Source organism: Narcine bancroftii, chromosome 9 (assembly GCF_036971445.1).
Source record: "Narcine bancroftii isolate sNarBan1 chromosome 9, sNarBan1.hap1, whole genome shotgun sequence".
Classification (NCBI taxonomy): Eukaryota; Metazoa; Chordata; class Chondrichthyes; order Torpediniformes; family Narcinidae; genus Narcine; species Narcine bancroftii.
The window spans coordinates 1203423-1220053 of NC_091477.1; the positions used below are offsets into that span (position 1 = coordinate 1203423).

At 52.2% G+C, this 16631-nt stretch overlaps 1 protein-coding gene across 4 annotated transcripts in view; it reads left to right on the forward strand.

Moving 5' to 3' along the window:
* flt4 (fms related receptor tyrosine kinase 4) overlaps nt 1–16631 on the forward strand; it is a 115614-nt gene that overhangs the window by 61896 nt on the left and 37087 nt on the right. For all 4 annotated transcript variants that reach the window (XM_069897955.1, XM_069897957.1, XM_069897954.1 and 1 more), the window contains 9 exons: nt 660–828; nt 1446–1563; nt 1866–2029; nt 2783–2948; nt 7757–7898; nt 8426–8534; nt 10657–11016; nt 15072–15218; nt 15796–15927. In XM_069897955.1, the coding sequence (XP_069754056.1) occupies nt 660–828; nt 1446–1563; nt 1866–2029; nt 2783–2948; nt 7757–7898; nt 8426–8534; nt 10657–11016; nt 15072–15218; nt 15796–15927 (1507 nt within the window). The remainder of the gene's footprint in view (nt 1–659; nt 829–1445; nt 1564–1865; nt 2030–2782; nt 2949–7756; nt 7899–8425; nt 8535–10656; nt 11017–15071; nt 15219–15795; nt 15928–16631) is intronic.

The following is a 16631-nucleotide window of genomic DNA, read 5'->3' on the forward strand; positions in this document are numbered from 1 at the left end:
TTATTGATCAAGTCTGAAAAACCTCCGACCGGTATCTTCTAAGGCTTGAACAAGTCCAACACATATGAATTAATCAACATCATTACATGTTGCCACAAGGATTGGCCTTTGGGTAAAAGTTTCTTTGGACGTGCACTGTGTGTGGCTGGATTTTACTTACAAACACCATTGGCATTAGAACTACTTGGGAGCAATGCCCTGTCTCTGTTCCCCGTTCTCCAGGGTCCACACCAGCAGCTCCAGCAGGGCCAACATTATTTTTACCCACCCTAGATTTCCCTCATGTGCACCCCTGCACTCTTCAAGGCAATCTTGGTCTCAGCCGCCTCTATCTGACCTCTGCACCCATGTCTCTGAGCAGAGCCTCATTGTCTGTCACCAGCCAGGGTTCCCTCATCCTGCCAGTTCCCCTCTTCATTCTGACAGGAACATTTCATCCGGAATTCCCCCTGCCACCCCATCCCTGAGCACTGTCACGGTGGATGCCAATGGGCCACGGTGACCTCGTGGGCTCATGAACATAAGGCATTGAATCTGACGGAATGTGAAAGAGGATTGAAGGGCTGAATGGGCTTCTCCTGCTGCCAGGTGCTGCCATGTATCACTGGGTCAGCGGGGGATGGAGTTGGACCCAATAAAGAATGTCTCTTCACATTCAGGTGGTCAAGATGGAGCAGAGGGACCACAAACAGGCACTGGTGAGCAGTGTGGAGTTGACCAGCAGTCTGACCATCAGCAACATCTCGTCCAAGCAGCAGGGCACTTACGTGTGCAAGGCCATCAGTAACATCGGCATTGAGGAGACAAGCACAGAGGTCACCGTGTACGGTAGGCTGATCCCCTGTCTCCACCTCGACAGGGGGTAGAAAACAGGGGGTGGGGGTAGGGTTAGGGTTAGGGTGCATATCAGACCACCTCACTACCTCCAACTCCGACCCACCACACCATCAAAGCACATTGTCGCTGCTCCGTGACTCCCTTCAACAGCTCCATCCCCCCAACCTGCCTGTCCTCCACACCTGAACCCCCTCTGTTCCCCCCTCCATCACCACTCCTTCCCTCCATCCAATGACTCCCCCAATCTGTCTCCCATCTCCGACCCCCTCCCCATTCCTCCGCTCCATACCCCCTCCATCCTCCCTCCACCCCCCTTCTTCCTCCCACCACCCCTGTCCTCCCTCCATCACTCACCTTCGTCACCCCACTCCATCCCCTCCATCATTCCCTCTGACTGGCCCTCTGGCCTCCCCCATTGACCCCCCACCTAACCCCTCCATCCTCCCCCCTTGAGTCCCCACTGCAGAACCCCCCCACCTCCAGGTCCCCCCTCATCTCCCCCTCCTGAACAACCTCGTCCTGCACCCCCCTCCATTCCCCCCTTGTTCCCCTCTCCGTCTTCCTCTTTGACCCCCTCCTGACTTCCCTCCATCCTCCTCACTCCCCAGAGAGGCCATTCATCCAGATGGAGTACGAGTCAAGTCCGGTGATGGAGGCGACGCTGGGACAGAGGGAGGTGCGCCTTGCAGTGCAGGTTCGGGCTTATCCCAGGCCGGAGTTCCACTGGTGAGTGAGGCCAGTGTCTGGGCACAAACCCCTGTGGCCTGCCACCCCCTCCCTGACCCTTCCCACCTCTGTCCCCATCCCCTGCCCCTCCCAACCTCTAACCCTTCCCACACCATTTCTCCCTCACACCCCACCCCCAACCCCACCCCTCTATCCCTCCACCCCACCCCTCTCTCCCTCCTCTCCCCACTCCTCTCCTCCCACCCTCACTCCTTTCTCCCTCCACCCCCACCCTTCCCCCACCCCTTTCTCCCTCCACCCCCCATCCCTCTCCATTAGCACTGTCCTGTGCTCTGCGGCAGGTTTAAAGACGGGAAGCCAATCAGGAACCGCGACTTCCGGCATATGGGGGCCAGCCTGGAGATCACTGAGGTGTCAGAGCAGGATTCCGGGGTCTACACTGTCCTCGCTCGCAGTCACCAGGGCAGGTTGGAACAACGGCGAGAACTACAGCTCATCATCAACGGTGAGGGGAGGGAAAAGGGGGAGGAGGGAGAGAGGAAGGAGGAGAAAAAGGGGGGTGTGGAGAAAGAGAGAGTGGGTGGGGGAACACCTGGGGGAATGGGTGGGGGGACAGGTGGGGGGGACAGGTGGGGGAATGGGTGGGGAAACCTCTGGGAAAATGGGTGGGGGGACAGATGGGGGAACATCTTGGGGAATGGGTGGGGGAACATCTGGGGGTATGGGTAGGGAACCTCTGGGGGAATGGTTGGGGGACAAGTGGGAGAATGGGTGAGGAAACCTCTGGGGGAATAGGTGAGGAAATCTCTGGGGGGACAGGTGGGGGAATCTCTGGGGGGACAGGTGGGGAAATCTCTGGGAAAATGGGTGGGGGGACAGATGGGGAACATCTGGGGAAATGGGAGGTGGAACAACTTGGGGTATGGGTAGGGGAACCTCTGGGGGAATGGGTGGGGGACAGGTGAGAGAATGGGTGAGGGAACCTCTGGGGGAACAGCTTGAATGGAACAGGGTAAAATCTAAAACCAGGGCCCCAGTGTGTGAGTAAACCCTGCTCGTCCTCCATCTCCCTCCAAGGAGGATACACATGCCTAGTCGGAGTGCAGGTGATCTCAGTCCCTGTGGGCTGTGTTGGGTCAGGACAGGAGAGGTAGGGTCCTCTCTGCCGCGGTCTCGATGGCCAGTCGAGGCATACATTACTTCTGGGTTTTGTCTCAGACCGGCCCAACCCTCTGCTCCTTTCTCCTCTGTTCAACAGTCCCACCTCAGATCCATGAGAAGGAAGTGGCCTCTCCCACCAACATCTACCCACGGGGCAGCCGGCAGACACTGACGTGCACTGTGTACGGGATCCCCATTCCCTCACGGGTTCTGTGGCAGTGGAGACGCTGGGGGCCTTGTGGACCAGCCTCCCACCAACACCTGTGAGTAGCTGCTGACCTCACCCCGAGTCCTTCTCTCTACCTGCGCCTGCCTCTTCCTCCCACAGCAGTTAATGTCGTCTCAAAGCCATGCACATGGCCACCAGAGTAAATTATATTTATGTCACCATAATGACCATTATGTTATTAGCTTCAAGTTAATTCTGGAAAAGGATATGTTGGGATTCTAAATGGGAGGACGGCAAATTTTGTGGAAATGAGAGAGGATTGAGGAAGAGAGGATTGGGATGTTGTTTTCTGGCAAGGGTGTGTTCAGTGAGTGGATGGTCTTCACGGATGAAATTTGAGAGTGGAGAGTTTGCATGTTCCTGTCGGGATTAAAGGCAAAGTTAACAGGCAGCGGGAATCCTGATATTCAGGAGATATATGGCAATCTGGACAAGAAGAAGAGGGAGGTGAACAACAGGTACATGCAACAAGGAGTTAATGAGGGACTTGAAGAGTACAGAAAATGCAGGAAAATATTTAAGAAAGAAATCAGGATACATGGATGGGAGAGGTCCATCTAATCCTTAAAGAAACTTACAAACCCTCCTTACTCCATAACCCTTTATTTTTCTTCCATCCATGTGTCTGTCTAAGAGTCTCTTAAATGCCCTAATGTTCTACTTCCACCCCCATCCCAGGAAAGGCATTCCAGGCCCCCACCACTCTCTGTGTATATAAAAAAAACAATCCTGACATCTCCCCTAAACTTCCCTCCCTTCACTCTGTACATCGTCCTCTGGTGTTTGCTAATCCCACCCTGGGAAACAGGTGCTGACTGTCCACCCTGTTTATGCCTCTCAGAATCTTGTAGACTTCGATCAAGTCTCCTCTCATCCTTCTATGCTCCAGAGAGAAAAGTCCCAGCTCTGCTAACCTCATAAGACTTGTTTCCCATCCAGGCAACATCCTGGTGAATCTCCTCTGCCCCTCTCCATAGTTTCCACATCCTTTCTATAATGAGGTGAGCAGAACTAAACTGAAGGTAGTGCACCCTCACCCACTCCACATCTCTGTGAAACACAATTTGAACTGGGCCACTGAACTGACAGACGGCTGGTGAGTCCATGAATCGACTCAACTCATCACTAGACCCACCACCTTCGTGTTTCATAAGCAAATCACAGACTTCCCTCCATTTTCACACTCCCTGTAATGGCCGGGGTCCCATCCCCCCCCCATCACTGTAACCTTGCTGTAATGGCCGGGCTCTCATCCCTCTCCACCACTGTAACCTCGCTGTAAGGGCCGGGCTCCCATCCCTTCCCACCACTGTAACCTTGCTGTAAGGGCCGGGCTCCCATTCCCCCCCCCATCACTGTAACCTTGCTGTAATGGCCGGGCTCTCATCCCTCTCCACCACTGTAACCTCGCTGTAAGGGCCGGGCTCCCATCCCTTCCCACCACTGTAACCTTGCTGTAAGGGCCGGGCTCCCATCCCCCCCCCATCACTGTAACCTTGCTGTAATGGCCGGGCTCTCATCCCTCTCCACCACTGTAACCTCGCTGTAATGGCCGGGCTCCCATCACTCTCTACCACTGTAACCTCGCTGTAAGGGCCCACACCCCCTCTCTGTACATTTCCCAACTGTGATAGTTGGGGACAAGTATCATGACCACATTCTCATCTTCCAGTGAAAGAATTCCTGGCCACAGGGTCATTGAAATCGCTGAGCCAGCGTGTCTCCTAAAGGGCCCAGGTCTTTCAGAAAATGGGTCTGGGATATTTACAAAAGACAAACTAGAGCAGTGTACAAAACAATCATCCATAGTAGGAGAGGGCAAGACTCATGTTGATCGAAGTCAGGCTAAAGTGGTCCTCCTCAGAGCCCACCATCCCGTATTCCCCACATAGAAACGAGAGTCCGAGATGTGAGCCGTTTATCTGGACGATGAGATAACAGAGCGATGAACAGAGGTCCCCAGATGTTTCACGAACTGGCTCCCTGACAACCCGCCAACACCTCCCGAACTCCTCGAAGGTGAGGCCGAGGTTCCCAGGCCTTAGAGACGCTGTCGAAAAGTCATCAACAACCAACCACCGAGCTAATCAGTGATGGACAGGGAGTGGAGTCACCGACGTTAAGCCTTCAACGAGCAAATAGTGATTCCGCAGTGGAGTAAATCCATCCTGACAAACTGCCAGCGAGTTGCTGGAGACAGCAGAGTTTCACTCACAAGCAGCAGATTTCTTCTGAACAAGGTCTGCCCAAGTTCTCCCACACCCAGAACCTCCTTCCATTCAAATCCCGTTTCACCCGTCCAAATCATTCATCTTTCTCTGTCTTCCCGGTGCTGCCGACCGTGACTTCTGTACTGCCCCTCCACAGTGAGACCCCCCCCTCAGTGGTGACCCTCCCACAGTGGGGACCCCCCTTCAGTGGTGACCCTTGATGGCAGGGAAGGTGTTAAATTCTGCCGTTGGACAGAAACTGAAGAGGAGAAACTCTCCAAGTTGTCTATTCTGGGTGGGGTATTTTGGACGTCATTGAGTTAAACGACTACACTCTGCAGCCTGAAATAACGAAGACACTTTGTCAAACGCCAGTGTTTTCAGGAAACAGACACGGAGAGGAATCCTTCACACCCGCGTCCTGCCAATGTGTTGCTGTTTGTTTCACTCCAGGAGGATGCAGGAGAACTCTGTCCTCTCCAACATCTTCCTGTTTTTCTGGTGCTGCCTTGAGTTTCACCTGCAGTGTGCCCTTGGAGGGGGTTTGCCCTTGGAGGGGGATTGCCCTTGAAGGGGGTTGCCCTTGGAGGGGGTTTGCCCTTGGAGGGGCCTTGCCCTTGGAGGGGCCTTGCCCTTGGAGGGGCCTTGCCCTTGGAGGGGGCTTGCCCTTGGAGGGGACTTGCCCTTGGAGGGGCCTTGCCCTTGGAGGGGGTTTGCCCTTGGAGGGGCCTTGCCCTTGGAGGGGCCTTGCCCTTGGAGGGGCCTTGCCCTTGGAGGGGCCTTGCCCTTGGAGGGGCCTTGCCCTTGGAGGGGCCTTGCCCTTGGAGGGGGCTTGCCCTTGGAGGGGACTTGCCCTTGGAGGGGCCTTGCCCTTGGAGGGGGTTTGCCCTTGGAGGGGCCTTGCCCTTGGAGGGGCCTTGCCCTTGGAGGGGCCTTGCCCTTGGAGGGGCCTTGCCCTTGGAGGGGCCTTGCCCTTGGAGGGAGCTTGCCCTTGGAGGGGCCTTGCCCTTTGTTCTGCTGCCTCTGACTCTAACATATGCTGTGCTCTCGAAACACCATTCCCCAAATCATGGCGACATTCACAGTGCAAAGCAGAATTTGCAGAGCCCTCCGCACCTCAGTGGGACCTTCCAATGGAAGCGTACCTCATACCTCTGCACCTCAGTGGGATCTTCCAGCAGAAGCGCATGGACGGACACAGTTTTTTTTTGGTCCCCCACTTCAATTCCCCGTCCCATTCCCTTGCTGACATGTCTGTCCATGGCCTCGTGCACTGCCTGACTGAGACCACCCACACTTCATCTTCCATCTGGGCCCCCTCCAACCAGATGGTATCAACATCGACCTCCAGATCCCATTAGAAATCCCCCCCATCTTTCCCCCGCCCTATCTCCTGTTCCCCCAACTCCGTCTCTCTCTCTCTTCCCTTTCCCCTCCATCCCCTTTCACAGAGCCAAAATCAATTCTCCCCTTTCCTCTCATCGTATCCAATGAACTCCTTTTGCTTGTTGGTCTGGACTCCTTGCCAACCGGTCTTCCCCCTTTCTCTCCCACCCGCTTGTATTAAACAGGCCCAAAACATCGATGCTATATCTTGACCTCTCGTGGATGCTGCGAGCCCGGCCGCATTCCTCCAGCATCTCCTTGTTGTGGCTGAGTTTTCGAACCAACCATTCTCTGTGTAAATTAGTTTAATCCCCTTCACCTTAAAGGGATTTCCTTCAGCACCTCCATTCTCCACCCCCCGAGAGCCACACCACATTTAAGTAAAAGCCTCAGGTAACACAAGTATTTTTTATATAGTCATTAGGAGAGAAATATGGAAGAAAGCAAAACATTTGACTGGTTCCCAGGGAAGGGGAGGGGGGGTCATAAATTGAGTAGAATCCTCAGGGTGGGGCCAGAACCAATAAAATGGCTGGATTTGAATGTGATATTTCCACTCTGGGAAGAATATCTGCCTCTCCTTGTTTTGGATCTATCAATGTCAGAGACCCATAGACATAAGAGCAGAAATAGTCCATTCAGCCCATCCAGTCTGCCCCACCATTCAATCATGAGCTGATCCATTTCCTAACCCTAATCCTAACCTTATAACCTGGCTAATCATGAACCTGTCAATCTCTGCCTTAAATTTAAATACACCCAATGACCCAGCCTCCACAACCACCTGGGGCAACAAATTCCACAGATTCACCATCCTCTGGATGAGGAAATTCCTCCGTGTCTCTGTTCTAAGTGGACGCCCTTCAATCCTGAAGTTGACTCTCTCACCATGGGAAACATCCTTACAACATCAACTCTGTCAACTGAGGAAGAGGGAAGACCCTGATCGTGTATAAACCAGGGGAGGCATTGATGGGGTGGACAGCCCAGGTGGAGATGTCAAAACTGATATGGAATGTGAGAGGGGAGAGGTTTGATGGAGATAAGTGGAGCGAGGTTCACGGCGCATGGCCTGGTGGAAGCAGATACAATAATGATGTGTCAGAGGCACTAAGGCACCAGAACAGGCGTGGGGTGGAGCAATGGAGTGGAGGCAGCTGGAATTATCCACTAATCCTCTCGCCTTCTCCGGGAGACAATCCCCAGTATGTGTGGTATAATCGTGTTTGTTCTCCCCCGGGTTCAGGGGTCACCAAACCACTGTGATACATCAACCCTGGGACCGAACCCCCGACTGCCAGGACTGGAGGAACATCTCCACAGGGAGCACAGCCAACAGGATCGAGAGCATGGAAACCGGCACAGAGACTCTGGAGGGAAGGAACAAGGTGAGATAAGCTCACACACTCACTCACAACCCCCCCATCTTCCTCCACCTGCAACATCCATTGGTCGAGGGAGACAGTGCAAGGACCCACCACATCCCTCACTCTGTCACTCCCTTCCTGAGGATAAATCAAAGCAAGCAGGTCAGTCAGGTGACCATGTGGCTCTAGTGGTATCGGGAGAGGAACTACCAGACCAATGGGCAATTTTAAATCGGATATGGTTGGGCTTTTCTTATACAAGTGAAATGGCAGATACCTCATGGAGCAGTCATGATCCTGCAGAATGGTGGTACCGACTTGAAGGGCCAAATGGCCTCCTTGGTGTTCTATGGATCAGCTCTCTTTTTCTCTCTCTCTCCCTCCATCTTCATCTGTGTCTCTGTCTTCCTGTCTGTCTCTCTGTCCCTCTTGCTTTGTCTCTTGCTCTCTCACTCTCTTGTCTCTTCTGTTTCTCTCTCTCTCTTGCTTTGTATCTCTCTCTCTCACTCTCTCCCCCTGCTTCAATTTGTGTCTCCTCTCCCTGACAGACAGTCAGCAAGTTGGTCATTATGGCTGCCAACATCTCCGTCATGTACAAGTGTTCCGCACGCAACAAGGTCGGTCACGATGAAAGAATCATCTACTTCTACGTGACGAGTGAGTACCTCAGGCAGATGTAGGATGTTGTAGATGTGTGTGTTTGTATGTGGGTGAGTGTGTGTCTGTGTGTACTTGGGCGAGTGTTGTTGAGACTGCATGTGAGTGGACAATACCAATGGTGAGGCTGAATGGCCTGTTTCTGTCGTATCCCATTCTTTGACACCTTGACCAGATAACCCTAGGCAGTGGGTAGACAGATGTGACATGCTCATTGACTGCATCAGACCTCCCTCCTCACCTGAACACCATAGAAGCCTTCAAAACCCTCACATTTTGGAGCTCCCCCTCCCCATTCCCGACAGATCCTTGAGGGAGTGTCAGTTCCTGCACATCAGCCTCCAGTGAGTTCACCCCTGACCTCACACCACCGATGGGACCACAGTAACCTCAAAAGTCTCAAAGAATCAAGAATTGGTGATCTCTTCCAGTGAGCCAGCACCAGATGATGGGCTGAATGGTCCAATTATACTACTCCTCTGTTCTCCCCCACAATTGCCGTTCCATTCTCCCAATCTCTCCCATGGCGTGGCCCAGATAACTACCTCCTCTCCCAGGATCTGAAGCACCCTCCTCACCCCCCAGCATTCACTTTCCAAAGAGTACAGCACAGGAACAGGCCCTTCAGCCACATGTCTGTGCTGTACATGTTGCCTAAATCAAACTAAAGCTCTGACCTTGTCCCTCCATCCCCTTCATGTAGCTACAAACCTCTTCAACACCACTGCTTCCTCCACTATGCCCGGCAGCCCGTTCACGGCACCCACCTCTCTATGTGTAAAATATTTACCCCAGACATCACCCTGAAATGTCCCCCCTCGTGTCGTCCTCCATGTGTGACCCTTTTATCCTGTGGAAAAGACTCAGATTCTCCATCCTATCAACCTTATCCTCTTCCATCCAACTCCTCAGCCTCTGATGCTCCGTAGAAAACATCCCAAGTTTGTCCAACCTCTCCCCATAACTCACACCCGTTAAACCAGGCAGCATTCTCTTCTGTCCCCTTTCCAAAGCCTGTGATGGGATGACTAGACTGCACACAGTGTTCCCAATGCTACATGACTTCCTCTCCCCTCAATGCCCCACCTGGCGAAGCCAAGTGTACGGTACCCCTTCTCTACCTCTTGATCTACTTGTGCAGGGATCATTACTCATGCCTGCAGAACATGCCAGTAAATCCAGGAGCTGAGACTTCCTTAAAAATTCCTGGGTGTCAGCTCCTCTGAGGATCTGTCCTGGGGCCTCCCTGTCAATGCAGTCGTGAAGAAGGTTCGCCAGTGGCTGTACTTCGTGAGGAGTTGGAGGAGACTTGGTTCGTAACCAAACACTTGCAGATTTCTACAGGTTTACTGTGGGGAACATTCTGACCGGCTGTATTATTGCCTGGTACGGAGGTGCCAAAGCACAGGACAGGAACAGGCTACAGAGAGTTGAGAAGTCGGCCAGCACCTTCATGGATGTCTACTAGAGGAGGTGCCTCAAGGAAGCAGCTTCTATCCTTAAGAACTCCCCACCTCCCAGGCCATGCCCTCTCTCACTGCTACCATCAGGAAGAGGGTCCAGGAGCCTGAACACCCAACAGGACAGAAAGAGCTTCTTCCCCCCCAGCTCCCCCCACCAACCCCGCTGTCAGATTCCTGAACCACAGGCACAATCTCATTTTCTCTTCCTTTGCACTAATTTATTTATTTTTAAATGTAATTTCCAACAATACTTGCACCTCTAAAGCTGCCACAAAACATAACATTCATGACAGTACAGCACACAGCATCTTTCAGCTGTTCCCATTGGGGAAGAGATCCAGGAGGATCAGCGCCAGCACCACCAGGCTGAGGAGTAGCTTCTTCCCATGGGCAGTGAGAACGCTGATCGACCAAAGGAACTGCTCTCATTCACCCTCCGAGACCCTCATTTGTATAAAAGCAATATTTATTTATTTGTGTATATGACTAATAGTCCTGCGTGTGTTTTGTTTGTCTGTATGTGTTCTGTCTGGTTGTGTGTCTGTGTGTTTTGCATCGAGGACTGGAGAGCACTGTTTCAGCGGGTTGGACTTGTACAGTCAGACGACAATAAACTTGACTTGAATAAATACTGATTCGGATTCTATCTGTGCTGTTAGGTATCCCAGAAGGATTTGGAATTGATCTGGAGCCTTCGGAGACTCCAGTGGAAGGTCAGGCCGTGCACCTGCGGTGCAGTGCGGACAACTACACCTACGAGAACCTGCAGTGGTACCAGCTCTTGCCCAGCGCCCTGGAGGGGGAGCTGGGAGACCCCCCGGTGCTCGAGTGCAAAAACATGCACCGATATGCCAAGAAGCTGCAAGGGGTGGTGAGGACGGACCCACGGCAGCGAGGCGTGGCACTGGAGCTTCACATTGCCAGCATTACACTGCAGGATGAGGGCGATTACTTGTGCGAGGTGCAGAACAAGAAAACTGGCGAGAAGCATTGTCATAGGAAGTACGTCTTAGTGAGAGGTGAGTGCCCGCAAGGGGGGTAGAACATCGAACAGAACAACACAGCACAAGCCCTTCGCCCCTCGATCATGTGCCTCCCTTTCCTGTAGCCCTCTATTTTTCTTCCATCCATGTGCCTGTCTAAGAATCTCTTAAATGCCCCTAATGTTCCACCCTCCACCACCACCCCTGGCAAATCATTCCAGGCCCCCACAACTCTCTGTGTGTAAAAAAAACTTATCCCTGACATCTCCCCTAAATTTCCCTCCCTTCACTTTGTACAGACGTCCTCTGGTGTTTGCTGATCCTGCCCTGGCAGCATCCTGCTGGCTGTCCACCATATTTATGCCTCATCATCTTGTAGGCCGCGATCAAGTCCCCTCTCATCTTTTTTCACTCCAGAGAGAAAAATCCCAGCTCTGTTAACCTTGTCTCATAAAATATTTCCTAATCCAGGCAACATCCTGGTAAATCTCCTCTGCACCCTCTCCAAAGCTTCCACATCCTTCCTGTAATGAGGTGACCAGAACTAAACTGAAGGTGGTGCCATTGCCTTCTCACTCTTGGACCCCGGTTCAATCTCCACCTCCAGCGCTATCTTTGTGGAGTTTGCATGGGTTTCCCTGGTTCCACATTTCAGAAACGAGTGGGTTAGTGGGTTGCTGTGCACAAACATCTTGGAGTATCTCAGCAGGTCACACAGCATCTCGAGTTCTCTCTCTTTTCCCATCTCTCTGCCTCCTTCTGCTCCCCACCCTTTTCCCTTCCCTCTCCTATCAGATACCTTTAGTCCCTCTGCCCTCTCCCCATCACTTTTCAGCTTCTCCCTCCTCTCCCCGCCCCTTCCTCTCCTCCTCCTCCCTGCCCCTTCCTCCTTCCTCCCCTGCCCCTTTCTCCCTCCCCTCCTCTCCTGCCCCTTCCTCCCTCCTCTCCTCATTTAGCATTCTCACTTCCCGTGGGAAGAAGCTGTTCCTCAGCCTGGTGGTGCTGGCTCTGATCCTCCTGGATCTCTTCCCCCATGGGAGCAGCTGAAAGATGCTGTGTGCGGGGTGGAAGGGGTCCTCGATGATTTTACACTCCCTCTTCTGACAACGATCCTGGTAGATCTCGTCAATGGGGGGCAGGGAGACTCCAGTGATCCTCTCCTCCACTCTTATGGTCCCGTGGATTGGCCTCTGATCCATTTCTCTGCAGCCCTGTACCCACACGGTGATGCATCTGACCAGGAAAATGGAGTCTTGGTCATAGTTGAGGGAAAGGGGTCCAGGACAGAGATGAGTGATTTCTTCTCCCAGATGCTGGAGAACCTTTGGAATTCTCTCCACCTGTGGTGTCCATTTACAACAGAACTCGAGAAATTTCTGGATATGAAAAGATTCCAGGGTTATGAATAAAACACGTGGTTGAGGTAAAATCACAGAGCTGCAGAAACAGTGAACTTTATATATAAATTCTAAAGATTTAAATGTAGACGTACAGCATGGTCTGCCCATTACCCATTGCTGCCAGTAAGATTTTGAAAGGTAGAAAAAAACTGGAGCCCCCCCCCCATTCCCGGGGAAAACCCACGCAGACATGGGGAGAAGGTACAAACCCCTTACAGACAGCGGGGGATTTGAACCCCGGTCCCAATTGCTGGTACTGTAAAGGTGTTGCACTCACCGCTCCGCTAACTGTGCAGCCCTTGGAGAAGGCCTCAAGCCCGAAACGTTGGTTCTGTATCTTTATCTTTGCTGCCTAAAATTCACTGTTTGACCTGCTGAGTTTCTGCAGTTTTGTGCTTTTACTTCAGGATTATAGGATAGTACCGGAAAATAACACTGAGGTGAGAGATCAGCCATGAGCTGCTGAAGGGCCAGCAGTCCAGAGGGGCTGAGTGGCCAACAGCTGCTCCAATCATGTGGTTCTATGAGATGTGTGTACAGTGACAGGCCTGGGTTTGAATCCCACAGACTACAGATGCTATGGGGTCACGAGAGTTGAGTAAATCACTGTGGTAACCATCTCACTGCTGATTAAAGTTGGACAGCATGGAACAGGCCCTTTGGCCCATCTCCTCCAGACTGACCCCATTGTCAGTCGGGGCTAGTCCTATTTGCCTATGTTTGGTCCGTATCCATCTGAACCCTTCCTGTCCATACCTCAGAAGAAATGTCCTTGGAACATTAAAATCATTCTCCTGCTTCCTATGGCATCTCGTTCCAGATACGGACCCTCTCCGAGTGAAAAAGTTGCCCCTCAAGTCCCTCCTAAATCTCTCTGCTCTCAACTGAAACTTCTGCCCTCTAGTTCTAGAATCAAACTTCATTGGTGTTGTAACATTCTCCATCAGTACCGGAGCACCACAAAGCTGCGTTCTTAACCCCTGCTTTACTCACTTTACATCTACAACTATGTAGGTTGGAACGACAGTAACACCAACTTCAAATTTGCCAACGATTCCACGGTAGTGGGTTGTATAAAGGAAGGGAATAAGTCAGCGAACAGGATGGAGATGAAAACTTGGCTGAATGGTGCACCAACAACAACCTCACATTCAATGTCACCAAAACCAAGGAGCTGGTTGTTGACTTCAGGAAGGGAAAACCAGTGGTGTATGATCCAGTGATCATTGGGGGATCAGAGGTGGAGAGGGTCAGCAAATGTGAGTTCTCAAGACTCACTATCTCAGAGGATCTTTCCTGGAGCCAACACACTAATGACATCGTTAAGAAAGCACGTCAGCACCTCTACTTCCTCAGGAGTTTGTGGAGGTTTGGTATAACACCAGAAACCCTGGCAAATTTCCACAGAGGTGTGGTGGAAAATGTGCTGACTGGCTGCATCACGGTCCTGGTATGGGGACACCAATACCCAGAGAACCATAGAACATCACTGCACATAAACAGGTCCCTTCAGCCCTTCTAGCCTGTGCTGAACTTTTTTTTTGCCTGGTCCCACTGTCCTCCACCCAGTTCATAGCCCTCCATACCTCCCCCATCCATTTTCCTGTCCAAATTCCTCTTAAACATTAAAATTGAGCCCACTTCAGCTGGCAGCTCATTCCATGCCCCCACCTCTCTGTTTGAAGAAGTTCCCCCTAATCTTTTTCCCTTTCACACTTAACCCATGTCCTCTGGTTTGTATCTCACCCACCTCAGTGGAAAAAGTCAATCTACATTTACTCTGTCTATCCCCCTCATAATTTTAAATACTTCTGTCAAATCTCCCCTCATTCTTCTACATTCCAGAGAATAAAGTGCTAACCTGTTTAACCTTCCCCTGTCACCCAGTTCCTGAAGTCCGGGCAACATCCTACTAAATCTTCTCTGCCCTCTTTCTATCTTATTGATATCTTTCCCATACCAAGGTGACCAAATCTCCACACAATACCCAAATTTAGCCTCACAAATGTCTTGTACAATATTACCATAACATCCCACCTCCTACACTCAATACTTTAATGTATGAATCCCTGAGCTTAAAGCCCTGCAAAAGGTAGTGGACACAACCCAGGGCATCACAGGCAAAACCCTTCCAACCATTGAGAACGTCGACAGGGAATGTTGCCGTCAGAGAGCAGCAGCAATCATCAAGGATCCACCACCCAGCACACGCTCTGTTCTCTCTGCTGCCATCAGGAAAGAGGTTATCGGTGCCACAAGACTCGCACCATCAGGTCCAGGAACAGCTGCTCCCCCTCCACCATCAAACTCAATCAGGGACTCATTTATTGATATTTTTTCCTCTCTGTATTGCACAGTCAGTTTGTTTACATTTGATTATTTGTTTACGTGTGTACGCTGTGTACAGTATTTTTTGCGCTACCAATAAGTGGTGATTCTGCTGCACCCACAGGTAAAAGAATCTCAGGGTTGTGCGTGAAGTCATGTACGTTCTCTGACAGTAAACCTGAATTAGTCCGGTTGTGAAATGCCCATTGGACAGGAAATCTCTGTCCATACCCTGCCTGGGCACTGTGTCCCACAGACTCAGCCAATGTCCCCCCTGAACCAGTGCCTGGGTGGGTCCTGATGCCAGTAAAGGATGTCCTGGGGAAAGGAGTAAATGAGAACAATTGTCAAATCTCCCCACAGCTCAGGAGAGCCCAGGACTGCTGGACAGGATGGCCGACCTGTCCGTCAACGTCAGTGACTCCATCCAGCTGAGGTGCCGAGTCAGTGGAACTCCGATGCCCTCCATCGCCTGGTTCAAGGACGACAAGATGCTCCACCAGTTCTCCGGTATCAACATCTGTTTGCTCATGGTTCTGTTCCTCCAACAGCCCACCTGTCCTCCATCTCCCCCACACGTCTCCCACACAGACCCTGTTCCTCACAGACACTTCCCCACCCCCCGGGACTCTCTCTCCACGGACACTCCCCCCACCATGGACACTCCCCCCCACAGAGACTCACTTCTCCATGGAGATTCTCTCCCCCACGGACACTCTCCCCCATGGACGCTCTCCCCCACGAAGAGAATGAAGGTGTTTAATGGGTATCGATAAATTCAGGACAGAGGGATCCCGGATCCAGGGAACCTCACGGTCCCCCGGGGAGGGGACCACAAGCTTCAGAGGAACCCTTGGGTAACTGGAGAAATATGCATATGGGAACGACCTGTCAATGGTGCCGGAGTCAGACTAACTGGAGAGTGCCGTGTCAATGGGCCAAATGACCTCCTGTCTGTGAGTTGGTCTGGGTACAGGAATAGGCTGGGATGAACAGAACGGGGGAAATGTGAGGTGGAGGGAGGGGACTCCGTGACAGGGCAGTGGATCGGTTCACACATCACTGACCAGTGTGTGTTTGAATCAAGGGGTGGTCCTGACAGAGCAGAATCAGACCCTGACCATCCAGAGGGTGCAGGAAGACGACGCTGGCCTCTATGTCTGCATTGCTTGTAACTCCAAGGGATGTGTGAATACCAGCTCCCTCGTGTCTGTGGAAGGTGAGTGAACAGTCACCCAGCCGGCGGCAGAGGCCCCAAGGGAGGCAAAGGCACCACATCGGCCGCTTCACTGGTCTCGTCTGGCAACACAGTGGCGCATTTCTGTAGCGCCTTCCAGCAGCCACTGGCTTTCCAGTGGGGGGGGGGGGGGGGGGAGGAACATTGCAACGCACAAAGGTCAAAAGTAAAAACACACAAAGCTGGAGAAACTCAGCAGGTCAGACATCAGACAGTGAACTTTAGACTGCAGAGGTGAAGGTTCAGAACCAATGTTTCAGACTGGAGCCTTTCACCAATGTCTGACCAAATTTGGGCATGTGCCCCGAAATGTCGTTTCTGAACCCTCATCTCTGCTGCCTAAATTCACTGTCTGACCTCTGACCTGCTGCGTTTTGTGTTTTAACCTCGTTTGCGGCGACTGCAGGTTTTACTTTAATTCTCGTCAAATTTGTTGCTTTAACGGCAGCTTCAGGTAAAAATTTGGTCTGGATTAGACCCCCCTCAGTGATTCCCCCCTCAGTGACCCCATACAGTGAACCCCTCAGTAAACCCCCTCAGTGTGACCCCCCCACAGTGTGAGCCCCCCACAGTGTGAGCCCCCCACAGTGTGAGCCCCCCACAGTGTGAGCCCCCCACAGTGTGAGCCCCCCACAGTGTGAGCCCCCCACAGTGTGAGCCCCCCACAGTGTGAGCCCCCCACAGTG